General features: G+C 43.0%; 2 protein-coding genes across 2 annotated transcripts; both read right to left on the bottom strand.

Moving 5' to 3' along the window:
• Positions 1–231: 231 nt before the first annotated feature.
• selenoo1 (selenoprotein O1) lies at positions 232–6,706 on the bottom strand. The gene is made up of 9 exons (XM_070907852.1): positions 6,104–6,706; positions 5,633–5,836; positions 5,350–5,527; positions 4,770–4,900; positions 4,266–4,543; positions 3,982–4,150; positions 2,290–2,475; positions 1,866–2,022; positions 232–1,635 (listed from the first exon to the last, which is right to left on the bottom strand). The coding sequence occupies exons 1-9, from the start codon at positions 6,655–6,657 to the stop codon at positions 1,411–1,413; spliced, it is 2,082 nt and encodes a 693-aa protein (XP_070763953.1). The 5' UTR covers positions 6,658–6,706; the 3' UTR covers positions 232–1,410.
• A 723-nt stretch (positions 6,707–7,429) lies between these two features.
• On the bottom strand, positions 7,430–15,043 carry trabd (TraB domain containing). The gene is made up of 10 exons (XM_070907541.1): positions 14,990–15,043; positions 14,360–14,400; positions 13,960–14,026; positions 13,071–13,237; positions 12,573–12,713; positions 11,965–12,075; positions 11,736–11,875; positions 10,790–10,962; positions 9,951–10,047; positions 7,430–9,842 (listed from the first exon to the last, which is right to left on the bottom strand). Exons 2-10 carry the CDS (start codon positions 14,381–14,383, stop codon positions 9,671–9,673), a joined length of 1,092 nt encoding a protein of 363 aa, XP_070763642.1. The 5' UTR covers positions 14,384–14,400; positions 14,990–15,043; the 3' UTR covers positions 7,430–9,670.
• Positions 15,044–16,000: the final 957 nt, after the last annotated feature.

The following is a 16,000-nucleotide window of genomic DNA, read 5'->3' as shown; positions in this document are numbered from 1 at the left end:
AAACAGAACAAGGAAACCAACTGGAAAGAACAGGTTGCGTCAGCTCGGTCTATAAGACATTTAGATAAAAATGTTCAAAGATTTGCCTGCATCAGTGTGCAGCAATCTAATGGCAACATCAATTAAAAGGTTATGCAGAACACAGAAATGTGAAGACGGAGTTCAGCTCTTACAATGAAAAGACAGCTATGGTCTGTATGCATCTGGCACAAAAATAAAAATGACACAGTGTCTATTGATTGCTCAGTTTATTAGGATATATTAAGGCTATAACTGAAGGAGAGCTCAACCATATATCTCATATTCATGACGGAAAAATAAAAGTCAGAAACATAATCTCACTTCATGTCCATTTCTACCCTTTTCTTTATGTGGAAGCTCAGCTTTAGTGGGTTCATTTTGACAACAAATCTGATTTAATTTGCCAAACCAACAGATTGATCCTGGTTCAAAAGTTACAATCAATTCAAACAAATTCACGAATGGCAGTGAATGTGTTTTCCCTTTCTCCAAAATCACGCTCGATAGCATCACATTTGTGGCACAATCTGCAATAAAGTTTCCATTTTTCCTTTGCTCAACTCTATATCCATTGGAGTTTCATTTGGATGCTTTCTGAACATATTAACAAAAAAATGGTGAGTTATGTTTGTGGCTCTGTGCCTATAAAGTGGTGCTATGACAGTGACAAAAGGCAATGTTCTCTATCATAGGAGAATATATTGTGCGTGTTTATCTGCTGCGGCTTATTGAATTAAGCGCAATCACTCTCTTTCACCCAAAAACATCGTTATCATCTCTCTCACTCTCTCACACACTCGCACATCATATTATTTGGTATATGTTGAGGTTGACACCCCACAGTTTGTCAGAGTCAGATAGGTCACTGTAGGACTTGTTGTCTGAGTCGTCATTAACATCTGGCTGAACACCGAGCAGACAGGGAACAAGATTTTTCGGCCATCTTTTGGTGTTGGCCAAATATCTTTCATAAACTAAATTTTTTCCACAAAAATTCCACCTTAAATGTTACCATCAAGTCCCTTCTGATGTTAAAGCACACTGTAACATCCTGTGTGAAAAAGCAGAAATGTCAAGCCATGGAAGAAAATAATGACTTCAAAGCCATTTCCTGTCACATTTCATTTTTGTAAAAAGCTGGGGTCATATTTGTAATTCTGTGTATTTGTACCACCGAACTCAACTCCTTCCGTCTGTCTGCTGTGTGTTAGCTAGGTAGGCTGTGGGGTGCTGTGTCTCATGCTAACTTCCCTGACGCTGCCTGCCAAAGTGATAGAGAGTTGTGCTGGATAAGAGGGGAGAGACATAAAAGCTAGAAAAAACATGAACTAAAAGATCAATAAACTCTCTTATCATTCTAGGCAAGAAAGCTATTACTCAGGGAAGTTATTATGAAGATCATGTGACACAGATTTCATGGGCCCAAGCTGGGGGCTTGCTGTCGTAAGGAACAGGATTTCTGGCGGTCGATGAAGATGCCGCCTCTTGCTGTTCTTCCTCTCCCTCGTCCCTCTCTCCCTGTTCGGCGGCCTCGCCTCTGCCCACCCATGCAGGAAGCTCCAGACCTGGCTGTGAAGAGAAAGGCTTCTGCAGGACCTTGAGGACCCGCTGGACCTGCAGCGCAGAGGGGAAGTGAGAGGAGGTAAACACCCTGAAAGTGAAACACTGAACACTGAAAAGAGCAAAAGGGAATTGACTGCAACTTAAATGCATTATTTCTCTAATTCAAACAGTCTAAACTAAAACAAGGGTATTGTAAATTGACATTCAATTGAATGAAAGTATGAGGTGCGCAAGGTTTTCGAACAAAATGACAAGGTCATCACATTGGACCCAGGCCTGACCTCGGAGAAGTCTCCATTCTCGGCCGCCTCAATTGCATTCTGGGCAATGTAGTTCCTGAGTATCACACGGGGGTTGGTGCTGTCCATCACCCTCACCCTCTCCTCCTGCTCGGCCTGCACATCACTCTGGCCTTCCAGCTCCAGAGCCAGACGCTTCCTGCAGCAGTGATAACACAACACACTCAGTCAGAGAGTTACAGTAATGGAGCAACGGCAGACTCATTTCCTGCTCTTTCTCTCTGTCCGCCCCCCTTTATCAGTCACACTTCCACCCATCACCAGCCACCCAAAAAAAATCTCTCATCCGGTCCACCCTCTACTCTTGTTTTACATGCCAACTGCGTTTCTTTCTCATTATTTCCTTCCTTTATCTCGTCTTCTTCCCTCTATCTGCCTATTTATATTCCCCCACCCCAAGTCTCACCTATAGCGTGTGATCCAGCGGGTCCACTCCTCAGCCTGTTTGGTTTTCAGCTCTTCCTGGCTCATCTCCATCAGGTCTTTCAGTTTGCTGAGTCTGTCCAACTGCCTTGAAATTGTCATCCTGTCTGAGATCATCTGGAACAGCGCTGGGTTGCTCTGAGCCATAGAGAGAAGCATCGCCAGCTCGCTGTCAACAGCAGGCAGAAAACACAGCAGTTCTAATCTTTATTGTAATGTTGGAGAAAGCAGAGGAGCAGTGCTGCCAGCGCAGGCAATCCAGGTTTTAACTCTTGTTAGGTACTTTATGGGGAATATGAGCTAACGAGATGAACAAAACAAAGACATGATTGTCTTTACGCCGCGTTCTGTTCCACTGACTACGTTTACAATCAAATAACATGTTGAAATGCAATTATTCTAAATGTGATGTTTACGTCTGGTTTGGTAAGTGATCACATTCCACACAGTATTGTACGCAACAGATAATGAGATGTATTTTCTCTAGCATCGTTTCAGTTGTAAAATCATGACCGTGGCACTTTCTTTGACATTACAAATGACTGATGAAGATACACGATGACATAAGCCACTCCTTCTACAATTTTACTTTCCATTTGGGGCAGTCAGGTTAGAGGTAGTTGTTCCCAAAAAGTAAAACAGCTCTAGTAGGGTTGAGGATCAATAGCATTTAAGACCTTAAAAGCTCTGCTATATAATATTTACAACCAAACTCTGCAGTTCCCCTCAGCTCTACAGAGCTTTTTAGCGTCAACAAATTGTGTTGATTTTACAACCCGCAACTTTACTGTTTTGGTTCACTGCTCTCTCCAACGGCATTTCCTCTTTTCAGTAGCATCGGCAGCTGTTTTCAGCAAAAGACCCTCAGGTATACCCACTGTATGCTGGCTGCCACTGTTAGCCACTCGCTGGTGAACAGAGCGGAGCATTTGGCAGCTAAAGAGCCAGACATTTCCCTCAGGAGTTGGTGGAAACAAAAAAAAGAGCTAAAAAGGAGAGTGAATATTGCCTCACAATCACCAAGTGGCCAGGAACACAACTCCATACAAATGCTTATTGTGCTCTGCACCAGCTGAATGTGTAATTAGGTAAACTGTTTGCTAACACGTTCTCCACAATTTTAGCTCCACTAGTGGCACCCAGAGGCTGAAATGTGCATCACATCAAACAAAACAAGTTGTGGACAGTCTGAACATAATACTGAACATAATACTATTAATGCTATAATTTTGTCCAAAGGGTGGTGCTAAAAGACAGGACATCAGTGTGCTTAATTCTATCATGAAATCTTACCATACTTCTTTTGTTCATCACATGGAGATTTTGACTAAAAGGTCCAGGGTGTCATGGACCAAACACAATGTGGGTCAGAGAGAAATTTCGATCTGACAATGGCACTGGACAGGGGAGGGGTCACTCCATTCTAAATGTCATAGCAATCTGGCCTGTAGCTGTTGCTCAGGACTTGAGCAGTTGATGGACAGAGTACATTATCACGTAGCGTCTCTAGCAGGGCAGATTTAAGAAACTTGGCTATGGTAATACATGTCCACGTAATTAGGTTTCTGTAGCTGCATTTACCATTTTATCACTGATTCCTCACACTGAAGAACTAAACTGAGTTTCATTTACATGTCATTTCTGTAAAAAAAACATATATGCTTGGTTAGCTCACCGTGGATCCATAGTGGGTTTGTTGGCAGCCTTCAGCTCCTCTAAGGAGGCACACTGCTCCAGCAGGAGGTCCGCGGCTTTCTTGACGAGGTCCTCTTCTCCCTCACTTTGTCCCTCAGTGGGACAGGAAATCTGACTCAAGCTGCGGAAGGTGTTGGTGAAATCAGCACCTGCAGGGAGGTGGACAGAAAAGGTTACAATCATCAGCGATTGTTTAAATATGCAGCACTGTATGTATAAATTGTATTCTCAAACTCAAACACTCTCATCAGACTCCCATCCCACCTGTGTTGTGCATGGTCTGCAGCAGCTCGGTGATCAGGATCTCGTCCTCAGGCTCGTCCTTCTTCAATAAGCCCAGCTTCTTCCTCATGTTCTCTAGATAGAAGCCGTTATACAGATCCAGGTACTCGTCCATGACGGCCTCGGCCCGGTCCGGTGGCAGCTCTGGGGCAAGAGCCTCTGCTAGCTTCACCAGGTTCCACCTGCAGATAGCTGGCTGGGCCTGGTAGGAGTATCGGCCGGAGTTGTCGGAGGCATTGCAAATGAAATCTGGATCAAACCTGAGAGGGATAAGGAAAGTTGTTTTCTATAAGCTGATGAGTGATGGAGACTTCATACCCACAACATGCGTATTATGATTACTGTTTCACTGTCATTTCCTGTATGATGATGATGATGATGAAGTTGCTGCAGCAAAATAAGAAGGCTCTTTTGACTTAAATATTAAATACCCATACAGGGCCAAGAGAATGACTCTTGGTCATAAACACTCTGCAAACGACTGACCTGTCCATGAATCCATATGGACCATAGTCCAACGTGAGTCCCAGGATGCTCATGTTGTCTGTGTTCAGGACCCCATGGCAGAAACCGACACACTGCCACTGAGCCACGAGTCGGGCCGTACGGCGCATCACCTACAGACAGGGAGAAGAGAAGACAGTAATATAATATTAGAAAATAACATTAGAGTGTTTCCAAAAATATCTAACACAGAGCAGACAGGGAACATATTCATCTGAAAACAACTCCTGGGGAGTACGGGTGATGCGATTCCTTACTAATTAGATGGTGAAAATGTCAAAAGTCTCCATCCAGAGTTTAATGCCTTGTTAATATCTCAATCTCATGTTGAGCAGAGGGCACAGTGACTCAGCACAATGAGCCACTGCACCATCTACAGCAGCTTAACAGGATAAGAGGATCCAAATGTTCTTGGCTGCGTCAGGCCGCGTATCAGCTACTTGCTGATTTGAGTAAACCTTGAAAAAATGTATTAATCTTATAGTCATCGCTTGAGTGCCATTTCACTGGCTGAGATTTGTGTATTGACGGGTGGGAGCGAGTGTCACTCATGTGCTCTGACCTCTCTGAAGAAAGCCACGTTCCTATCCACCTTATCTTGGTAACTCTGCTGGATCTCAGGGTAAAACATCTCGATGACATAATCCATCATCTGACCTCGGATCTCGTCACGTCCATAGCTGGGACCCTGGCGGCCTGTGTACTCGTCGGCCTGCTTGAAGATCTCAAAGGATCCAAACCTGCTCAGAGAGTGCACAACTAAGACGAATGACTCTTGTGCGTACATCTTGAGAGGCTCAGACATCCATGACAAATGAAAAGGGGGCGACTGCGTGTGCGCTCACCTGAGGAAGGTTGGAGCAATACGGAGGACCACAGAGCATCTCTCATGGCGAGGGTTCCCGCTGTAGTACACGTCTCGTACGACCCTGCTGTCAGAGGTCACTACGGAGCCTGCTCTGGTGGTGGGAACACCCAGGAAGAACATCACCTCGCTGCACAGGAACTCTCTTATACTGGAGCGCAGGACCTTACGGCCATCAGCTTGTCTATGGAGGACAGGATAGATCATACAAAGAGATTTTCCTGATTGTCCAATTGGAGTTATGTTGGACATCCCACATCTCAACTGTGACAAAGCTTAACAATCCCTTCAACACTCATCTGCCTCTCTCCAACTTTTAAATGATCTTTAAAATAAGGGATAAGTCTTTTCCCCCAGATCTTTGACATCGAGTACAAACTGGTGAGTCCCTTCTAACCCCAATAATCTTACTAATACTGTACAAACTGACACAAACAACTACCCCATGTACCTGGAATAAGGAGTCAGTCCAGCTCCTTTCACCTGAATCTCCCACCGGCCGCTCGGGTTTTGCAGCAGCAGTTCGGGATCTTGGCCAGGAGGCACCTTCACCTCCCCAAGGTAGCAGGCCGCCCCGTCGCCCAGCTGCCCGGCGAACTGGCCGAACTGGTGGCCGCAGTAGCAGTGAGCAGCGGGCTCGGACCCAGGCATGACTTTAGATCCGCTGAGATACTCCGGCCCGAGCGGATCGTCCATGACCTCCTCCCCGCTGAGCCCCAGCAGCGCCAGGGCTTCGTGTGACACAGCCACGAACCGAGGCTTGGTCAGCGGCTGCGGCTTCACCCGAGAGAAGCACGCTCCTTTCACCTGCCGCACCCCCGGCTCCTCGGACGGGTCCAGGGGAAGTCTCTTGAGGGCGACGTTGTCGAAGTCGAGCCGCTCCAGCGGGGAACGACTCATCGCCAGACCCATAACGTCCATCCCGACAGTACCGAGGAGTCTGAACACGGACACACCGGGGACAGAGATGCGTGACGGTCCAAGCCGAGCTCCTAAGTAAGCCATCCAAACAAGGCCATCTGTCCGCTTGTCGTCGGTGGCGCAGTTAAAATGTGGTCACTAATCATGCTTTCATAATCCTGCAAGTTACAGCGGATGTTTCCGAGACAGACGGTGTTATATTATTATTTGTCCGACCAGAAACAAGCAGTTAAGACGGAACTACAGTACTTAGGACGGAACAAAAATAAATGTCAACTAACTAATATAATACGGAGCCCTCCAAGGGTAACTGCGATATTTTTTTGAGGAATACTTTTGCGTTCCCCCGAAATATGTTTTGCACTCCCTCGCATAATGAGCAATAAATGCAGAATGTAAAGTGTTACATCATCTCTGCTTTCTGTAGTATCTGCAGTGTTTCCCTAAACTGGCAGCGTGTTACAGCTGGACTGGACCAACACACTAGCTGTTCCTAAACTTAATGTGAGGGAAGGCAAAATATTGCGAGGTCTACTCCATAATACATAATACTATATCATAATACAGCTTAGCCTTTCTCTATGGATCAGAAGGAAAGCGAAACGGTAAAGGAAAATATTACGAAGGAACGCAAGAGAACTTCCCATAAATCCCAGCATGGCCTTCCGGGGGCTCCGTAGGTTTAGATCATGTTGTCCTCATTATTTGTTTAAATCACCTTAAATTTACAGCTCCATACATCCTTTTAATAAAATAAAATGACTGAAAATGAAACTTGAGTGTATATTAAAAACTTTGCTGCTAATATAATGCAACGCGGTTAGAAAAAAGGCAACATCTTTGAGGCAAATATAGTTTATCTTTACTTAAAATGTTTTAATGATTCATTACAGAAGTTAGGATTTAATGTTTGGATTGTTAACAATGACAGTACCACACAGGGGTGTGGGGAAACAAATCTTACAACAAATACAGGCATTCATTCAGTTTTCTCTTGGCAATTCTCAAGCATACAGTAGATTACACCTTTGGAAATGATGTGGGAGAGACAAACACACACACACACATAATGTTTACATTTTTACTGCTGAGGGGCTGAGAGGCATGACTACATCTGTGCTCCACTTTCTCAATATCCTTATCTCTTACTTAAGCAATGTGTGCATCAACTGGAAGACACGTTATCTGAGTTAGTTTAATGTGTGGTTGCATGTGGTTTAATTATGTTTGGAAGATGCTTATTTACTCAAGTCCCATATTAGTCCTTTGGACCATTTCACAAATTAATGACAGTAAATTAACTCCTTTCATCTATCTTATAAATACATCTAAATATTGTGAGTACTGCACATAAAATCACTTGTAATTAAAATTGGGAATATCTGGAAATTGATGTTGATTTATAGCCTTGCAATCATGTAAATATTTTGTTCGGAGATCTCCCACATAACAAAGTTCCAGAGATGTCATCTAGCCAATTTTTACATATGCAATAAGAAGCTCTGTACTATGGACACAGGTCAATGTTGGTAATAATGAGCCTCAGCAGAGGAGGCAATGTGAGGGTCAAAGGCAGCAGTGAAAGCAGTGTTAAGGCTTTACCTCCCAACACTGACTGATCTAAACTGTCAGTTTCCTTCAAAGTAGTCAGAACAAGTCCATAGCAAATTCCCCTTGGTGGGAATTCCTCTGAGAAATCACTACGGTCAAGTTCAAACCTTAATTTGACAAACCTATTTCACGTTTATCACCTCAATCCCCATTCCCATTTTACAATCAGACTGGCAAGTGATGATGCATATATCATAAAAGTACAAACAGCTGGTGCGCTGAATGACAGATGTTCTCATGTGAAGGTTTTTAGAGATGGCTTTCTGTACAAGATGCATATTATTGTGTCAAGTATGAACCCTTACTCAGAGATGGAGCCAGTTCAAGCGCCTCATAGCAGAGGTCCAATCAAATATACAAATTGCAAGTGTATTGCATTGCTCATCCTGCGTCAGGTCTGTTAAATGTATGAGTGACCACAAAATGAAGGGGCTATGGTACCGTTTCAACAAAGACTACGTAGTCTATATTTAGGGCATCAGTACTTATAAAATAGGCCTATCATATAATTACATAAAGACAGAATATTAGAAACTTGCATTGACCATTTGCTTGTAGTATGTGAAAGATGCATATAACACACATTTTTGCCATTCTGTTTAGTTCCCCATTAGCCCTTACTGCTGCAATATGAGGCACTTGTCAGTTGATGTGGGCAGGGCCATGCACATAGGAAATAAGTAAATTTATCTTATGCTATGCTAATCCTGTATGTGAGGTTTGAATAATATGCATTTCAAATACTTTTTTTCAAGAATCAAGAAAATGACGGTCAGCCTTGCAATTCAGGCATTTTTTGACATTTAACTTTAACACCATGAAGGTCACTCTATGCACCAACTATAAAAACCAAAGGTTTTCCTGGATTATATTTCTGTAATTTGTTTATTATAGTTATGACTGACTTGATATTTTACCTTCTTTTCCCTTCCATAGGCTGCATGTACAGTACAAGACTCTACCAGTCTCTTATAAAGTGCTGGAATTGAAAGGGGCCAGTTACCAAAAATGCTGGTTGGCACCAGAAAGGAGGAAGGAATAAGGAGACAGCATTAGAAAAGTGTGCCTCTTGGAAAATGGCTCAGTCATATCAGGGCAGGTGACTGAAGATGATTCCGATGATACTCGTCAAATAGAAGCTCTGTCTGTAAGTCATTTAAAGGAATGGTGTGGGAAATGTAAATCTATTCAAAAATAATTATTGGCATTTGTAAACCTTACAAAATGCAGGATTTGCACAAAATATGAAAGAAAACGAAGAGTACTGTCATGGTTTCTTTGGCAGTACGGCCCTGCAGTGTCTACAGGGACATCAATACGAGGTGGGAGGCTCTGAACCCCCTGAGGTCCTTGTTAGTTCATAGTGCGGGCTGGTGAAACCTTTCCTCCAGCCTCACCTCCTGTTTTTAAGGCCATTGGTGATGGATGCATTGTTTCAATAGATCAAAAAGGTTGTGTCACACTGGCTTAGAGAAGACCAGTGGGTTCAAGCAGGGGGTGGCCGCAGAGTCTCCAGTAAAGATTGGACTGCAGGTAAAGACAGCAGGGCTCTACCTAAACTCCCTCCAGCACGGTAGCAGGCGTATCCCAGCATTCCCATCATGACACCCTTTATGACCGTGTGCAACACCCAACCGAAACGTGAGGGGGGTGCAACGCTGAGGAAGAGACAGACAGACACACTGAGCGGCTGTGGAACTGAAAAAAGACATAGTGACAGTGTATATCTATTACTGATGTATAGTGTCAAAAGAAGACAAACATACCTCATAATTTCATTAATGTTGAGCTGCTGCTCCCAGTTTCTTTCTATGCCAGGGACATGACCCATCCCTACAACTCCCACCACCACAGCAGGCACTTCTGCAAAAGAGTAGAAAAGGTTCTGTTACATAAACAATCTACAACCAGATATTCTTTGTATTTCTATCACTACGTATGAAACCACAGGTTATCTCTCCGTTGGGTAAGTCACCAATTCAAAAACAGGTCAAAAAAAAAATCATCCAATACTCAAGGGGTAGATTTAAGTATAAATAATAGACAAACAAGCCCCCAATGTCTGGATAATAACATGTTATTATTACATAAATTATCCAGAATAACTGCACTGCTGAAAAAGTACAATATGATTCACAGAGCATGAATTCTTGTGGTCTCACCATGAATGTAAAATTTGTTTTTAAGGCACAGTAAAACAGTGAAAAAACCTCCCCTCTGTTTCAGTGAAATATACTTATACTTATAATAATATATACAATATGACTAAGCATATCCACTAACAGTCCCTGTCGCATTCAAACCACATTGTCGTTACTGGTTGGTTAATTACGGAAGAATTTAACAAATGTAATAATAGATATACACAGTAGACAGCAGACATGTCTTGTTTTGAAAAAACTATATCAAGTATGCAATTCTGATGATAAATTAAAGTAAACAATAATAAAATTCAAACTATTTTAATGTTCAATTCTAATGAGCACTGTATATGTAAAATAACAACATTAATAGACGAGTCAGTATATTATGATATGTATGTGGAAAGAATGGATGAGGGGATTAACGATGTGATTACTAACTTATTGAACAGTGTAATACGCACTCTGGGCATCAGGGGGGGACTCCACACAGCGTGTAGCCTGGCGGAGCGTGTGTGTGAGGTAGATGTCTCTTTCAGCCACGATGGTCTGATGGAGAGCAGGAAACTCGCCGATCATCTCCGACATGGTCTGCTCCAGCAGGTCCTTCTGTTTGCACTTCTCCACGTCCTCTTTGCTAAAACATGACACACAGTCCAACACAGTCGCTGGTGGTCACGCAGGAAGGAGAATCTTTTTTTTGTTTTCTGTTCCCCACAGTATTTCGGCTACAACGGGTATACAGAAAAGGAACGAGGTACAAACAGTAAAAATGCGTAGGGCCGAATACAGTCTGCTTGATTCTACAACTCAATCTGAGAGATGTCGGACGATGGACACACAATCACTTCATGCAGAAGGCTTCCAGTCAGATCTCACAGACGCCGGCAGTTAAAAACATTGGCACAGTTGCATGTACTCTGGAAAATATGTGTGGGCGCACATGATGCTCACACATATATTGTAGCTGCATTTTTCTCCAGGCAAAAAAATGCCTGGAGCAAAATGTTTGCTGCTGAAACCACAATTTCCCCCAAATTTCACAATTCTTCAATGTCTAGCATTTACATTTAAACTGCCCTTTAATACCTTTGCTTTTCTCCACCATTTCCACAAAATGGAAACCTCTGAAGTGAGACCATGAAACAGCATGGTGGGCACAGTAACACTTCCCCCTGAATGAGGTTCTTTGAACAGCCTCCCGATTTACAAACAGTTTCCCCCAAAAGTTTGCAATATCCACATTTCTGGGTAGATCGAGTAGGGATGTACAGTATCAGTATCAGGGCATGCCGAACATGTCGATCACCCCGGGACATCTAAATTTCAGAAACAGCTTTCTTGTAAACTATACAAAATTGTGAATCTCTCTTAAGCGTCCGATAATAGATAGAAAAGGTGAACTTATACCTGATTGGGTCTGAGAGAAAGCAAAGACCCCATGCTAGGCGGGCTTTCTGCCACAGACTGAGAGCAGCAATGGCCCTCTTGAACGTCACAGGGATCGGCCTGTCCCCAAGGTGAAATTTACAGAATGGCACCCGTCCAGCCTGCGTGAAAAGACAAACTTCAAGATAAAAATATACACAAAAAATTAAACTATAGTCCACCTTTTTAACTTCTTTTGTGTATGTTTTACCTCTTTGAAGGCCTCCCTAAACTCTCCTCCAGGAGCCATGCCCAGTTGCTCTGTGATGTGAGCTGAAACTTTGAGCAGGAGAATCTGCATCAGGCCAGACATCAGCCCATTCTGACAAACACAGAGGGCAGAAATAAGCATTCACAAAAACACACATATGCCTTTAGTGGTCATTCTTTAAATCTGAGTGTTTACATATACTGACAGTAGTACACATTCTTTAGTTTGATGCACTTACAACAACACAGTTTTGGAAAACCAAGAAGACAAAACACACGAGCAGAGCAGACAAAAAGCTCTTTACTGCCACTTAATCCTGCTTGTGCATCATACGTCAGAGATACTTATTTCTCCATTAACAATAAGTGCATGCTGCAATCCCCTTCACTGTTTCTCCCCATCATAGGATAAGAGCTGTTTCAAATTCCAAAACACCATTACTGCTTTATTCAGAATACACCGTACTCTCACTGTCTTTGTTTCACCGTTACCCTTTCTACCTCCCTCCACTCTTCCCTTACTCTTTCCTTTGCCTCCTTTCTCCATTTTATCTGCTCATGCTGTTTTTCACACCACTACCGTTGTTAATTCCCATCATTCTGCCGGACCTGTTTGATGGCCTGCTGAACCTTATCCAGGTTGATGTCTTTGGCTTCCCTCAGCAGTGTATTCTCGTCCATCTTCAACATAGACACCCTGTACTGGCACAGTTCCACCACCACCACGTCCGGCTGCACAGCGCGGATGGTCTGTGTGAGGGAGAGACAGAGCAGTGGGCAGAGAGACAGAGACAGAGAGCGAATAAGAGAGCATAAGAGGGGACAAGAGAGACAAAGGGCAAATGAGCAGTGAGGGGGGAAGTAAACACAAAAAATAATCAATGTGGGGGAAAAAAGAAGACACGATTATGCTTGGCAAAAGATGCCAACCCAATTACAGTATATACTGGCGGGCCAACCAATCATCACTTCAAGGTGCTATTCTACAGCACTTCTCCACATTCATAAAATGACTCCATTATTTCACTGAATTCACAGCCTATCACATTTTAAAAGGGTGTAAGAGGCATAGTGTGCAGATCCTGTTGTAAATTCTCACTGGCTCACCGTGGCCACATCCTTTTTGCTGCTGTCACTGAAGTGGGCCGTGCCCACCAGGTAAAGGAGGCTGCCATCAGGGGCAGTGAGACGGGTCACTGTCTCTGGCAGCTCCGGTGACGACTGGCGGCGCTGAGCTCGCAACTGCCAAAGCAGCTCCATTGCTTCACCATCCGCTACACAGGAACAACAGAGACAGTTATTAAAGGGACAGAAAAATCCAAGGGGGAAACTACTTATACGACATATAAAAGGAAGGATATATTTTCATTTTCAAGCAATTTTGTATAGTTTTATATTTTTCTTAAACGTATTAGCTATACGTACAGCAATTTATGTTGCAGTACATTTCACGCCGATATAAGCAACTTCACACTAGCAGCATCTCACTAACTTAAGTTAAGGCTGCTTAGTAACTACAGACAAGTCTAGGGACTACATGCACACTAAGTCCAAGTATACAAGAGATTCTTTCACAGTCTGTGGATCTGGAAAATTGCAAAAGAGTCTGTGTGGTGTTTCTTATGGACGGCAACAAAATGATTAGCACATGCATTTGCATCAGGAAAAACTGCATTCTTAGCATATGATGCATGATTATGTGAGGGTAGTCTACCATTGCTCCAGGCAGTAGCACTACATGATGAATCCCTTTCATATACAGATCATAGAATTTGTAAGACTTTCATTAATTCAATAATTAGAAATGACATTGAAAAGGCTGCTGTAATGAGGTCAGCTTGATAAACTATCCAGTCTCAGACAAAATTATAAAAATATTGACATAAAATAGTGCGCAATATAGACAATAACATGGCAAACGGTCAAGAGATATCACACAATCTGTGTGATGAAATACAGCATGTACACTGTATTTAGAAAAAAAAACTCAGCTTACAAAGCCCCGGAGGTAGACAAGGCAGTTCCTCTTCTGAAGGATCCTCTGATGGGCCGACTGACTCATCCTGTCAGACATTAAAACAGCAAACAATATCTTAGACAGAAGGCGTATTTACATCATTATTCCTACCAAAGTTTATCCAACTTAAGAAAGACAGGCTGATTTCACATAATTACCGTCACTGTCTGGGCAAATCAAAATTGCAATGGTTGAAAAACAATTAGTTTCTAGTTAGGTTAGCAACAGAATAACACGTGTGTTTACACAGACTACATAATTCTAAAACACTCAAGCTGCCCAGTGTGTCCGCTTGCCCCAGTGTGAGAGGGACATCTGGCAAAACATCAGTGAAAACAATCTCCTCTAACACAAGCATGTGTATGTAACTGTTACAGACCTCTGAATTGTTGTCTTGGTCCATGTCTGAAGCACTGAAAGCTGCGTGTGACAGAGAGCAGGATGAAGACATTCGTTAACTACCACTGAACAGTGAGACGTTCACTGACAGCTAGCGACAGTACAGCGTCACTGACTGCTGACGTTGCTCTAAGTGTAACGCCAACGGTCGCTGACTTGTCTAAACGCAGCTAACGCAGTAACGTTAGTGGGAAAAGTGGTGACTATAACTGATATACGAATATAAATCAAAGACGTAACGTCATCTCCGACGAGGCTGTCATTACGACTAAATGTTAGCTACATCCAAGGCTTGCACAGCAAAAGAAGAAGTGACTTGCAGGGGGCAGGTTTATAAACTAGCTAACGTTAACGTTACTTCCAGGTGCGGGACTGCTAGCTTAACACTGAGCATTTACTGAGGGCTCATCGGGGACTCATCGGGTTGGCTAGCTACCGGATGATGATAGCGGCTAACTCAAGCTAATGTAGGCTAGCAAGTCGGGTAAGAATTTCGTCAAATCACACACGTTGAAACGGAACAATTTCACAACAAACGCTGCCACTATCAAGTACAAGATGTTTGTTAATATACAAGCTGGCTGTCTAAAAACAAATATTAACAACTTACTGAGCAAGCCTGCCCGTATGTCAGTGTGCTCTTCGCCAGTACAGCGGTACTGTGCTCGGCTGAAACTGACAGCCGCAGTGCATTCTGGTGCTTGTAGTCAATGAATGTAGGGACGGGTATTATTTTTATAATGAAAATGTTTTTAATTTGTCGTCATTATAACATCTCACACAGTACAGTCAAAGTCTGGACTCTTTTCTCCACGTTTCCACTAGCATTAAGACTGTCAGAGACTGTCTAGATGTGAAAATCTACACAGAAAATCAGTTCTAAGCAGAGCTGTGCTACAACATATAACATGCTCTCACACGCACTCGTGCTACAAGTCTTAAAATGCTTTTGGATGCATTTAGTGTGCTTGAGTAGTCTAACATGGGAACTTTGAACGAACCTGTGTCATGACAATGAGATGGATCGTTTGTTATTTCCACCAAAAGATCACTGGAAGCTGAAGTGGGACAATTATTGTCTCCCATCACAAGTCTTGAAGTGTGTTTACTGAATGCCCCAGAAGAAAAGATGAGTATAGTATGCATAGGTCTACCTATACTGTAGGTAGGCCACTGACAACAGCACTAATGTCTCCTACAGTAGATGTCATATTGGTGTGTACGCCAGTGCAGACAATTCCTTTATTGAAGTTCCTGTAATCATGTATGCAGCTGCAGGAAAGGTGTATTGAGGTTGTGGTAGGCACCCCTCCCCTTTACGTCCACTCACTCATTCAATGTGAAAAGTGCTAACATACCTTATACGCTTGTTTTTTACTACAAATAACAGACCAACTATTCTAACTATTCATTTCTTTGTAGCGGGTGTTAGCACAATGTGAGACAGGGCAGAACTACTGAAAGAAATTTAGATTGTGTCAGAGACAGCGGATGACAATCAAAGGCTTAGTCATCATGGAACAAACCTTCCAGTGAGGAACGCTTCAGCATCTACTCACCACTTCATTCACTTCACATCACAGCACTCCCACAAGAAGCCAGCAGAACACAAAGGTCACAT

Source organism: Enoplosus armatus, chromosome 6 (assembly GCF_043641665.1).
Source record: "Enoplosus armatus isolate fEnoArm2 chromosome 6, fEnoArm2.hap1, whole genome shotgun sequence".
In the NCBI taxonomy this organism is placed as follows: domain Eukaryota; kingdom Metazoa; phylum Chordata; class Actinopteri; order Centrarchiformes; family Enoplosidae; genus Enoplosus; species Enoplosus armatus.
Note: the sequence above shows the minus strand (reverse complement) of the source record. Positions and strands in the feature narration are given on the sequence as shown.

Bases quoted from the DNA above. Each gene is read 5' to 3' on its own strand.
- trabd (XM_070907541.1), bottom strand. From the start codon at position 14,383: ATGGACCAAGACAACAATTCAGAG. The intron at 12,076-12,572 runs GTCCGGCAGAAT...TGTGTTTGTCAG, and splicing joins TTCAGCAGGCCATCAAACAG to AATGGGCTGATGTCTGGCCT. The intron at 10,048-10,789 runs GTGCGTATTACA...ACTCTTTTGCAG, and splicing joins GTCCCCCCCTGATGCCCAGA to AAGTGCCTGCTGTGGTGGTG.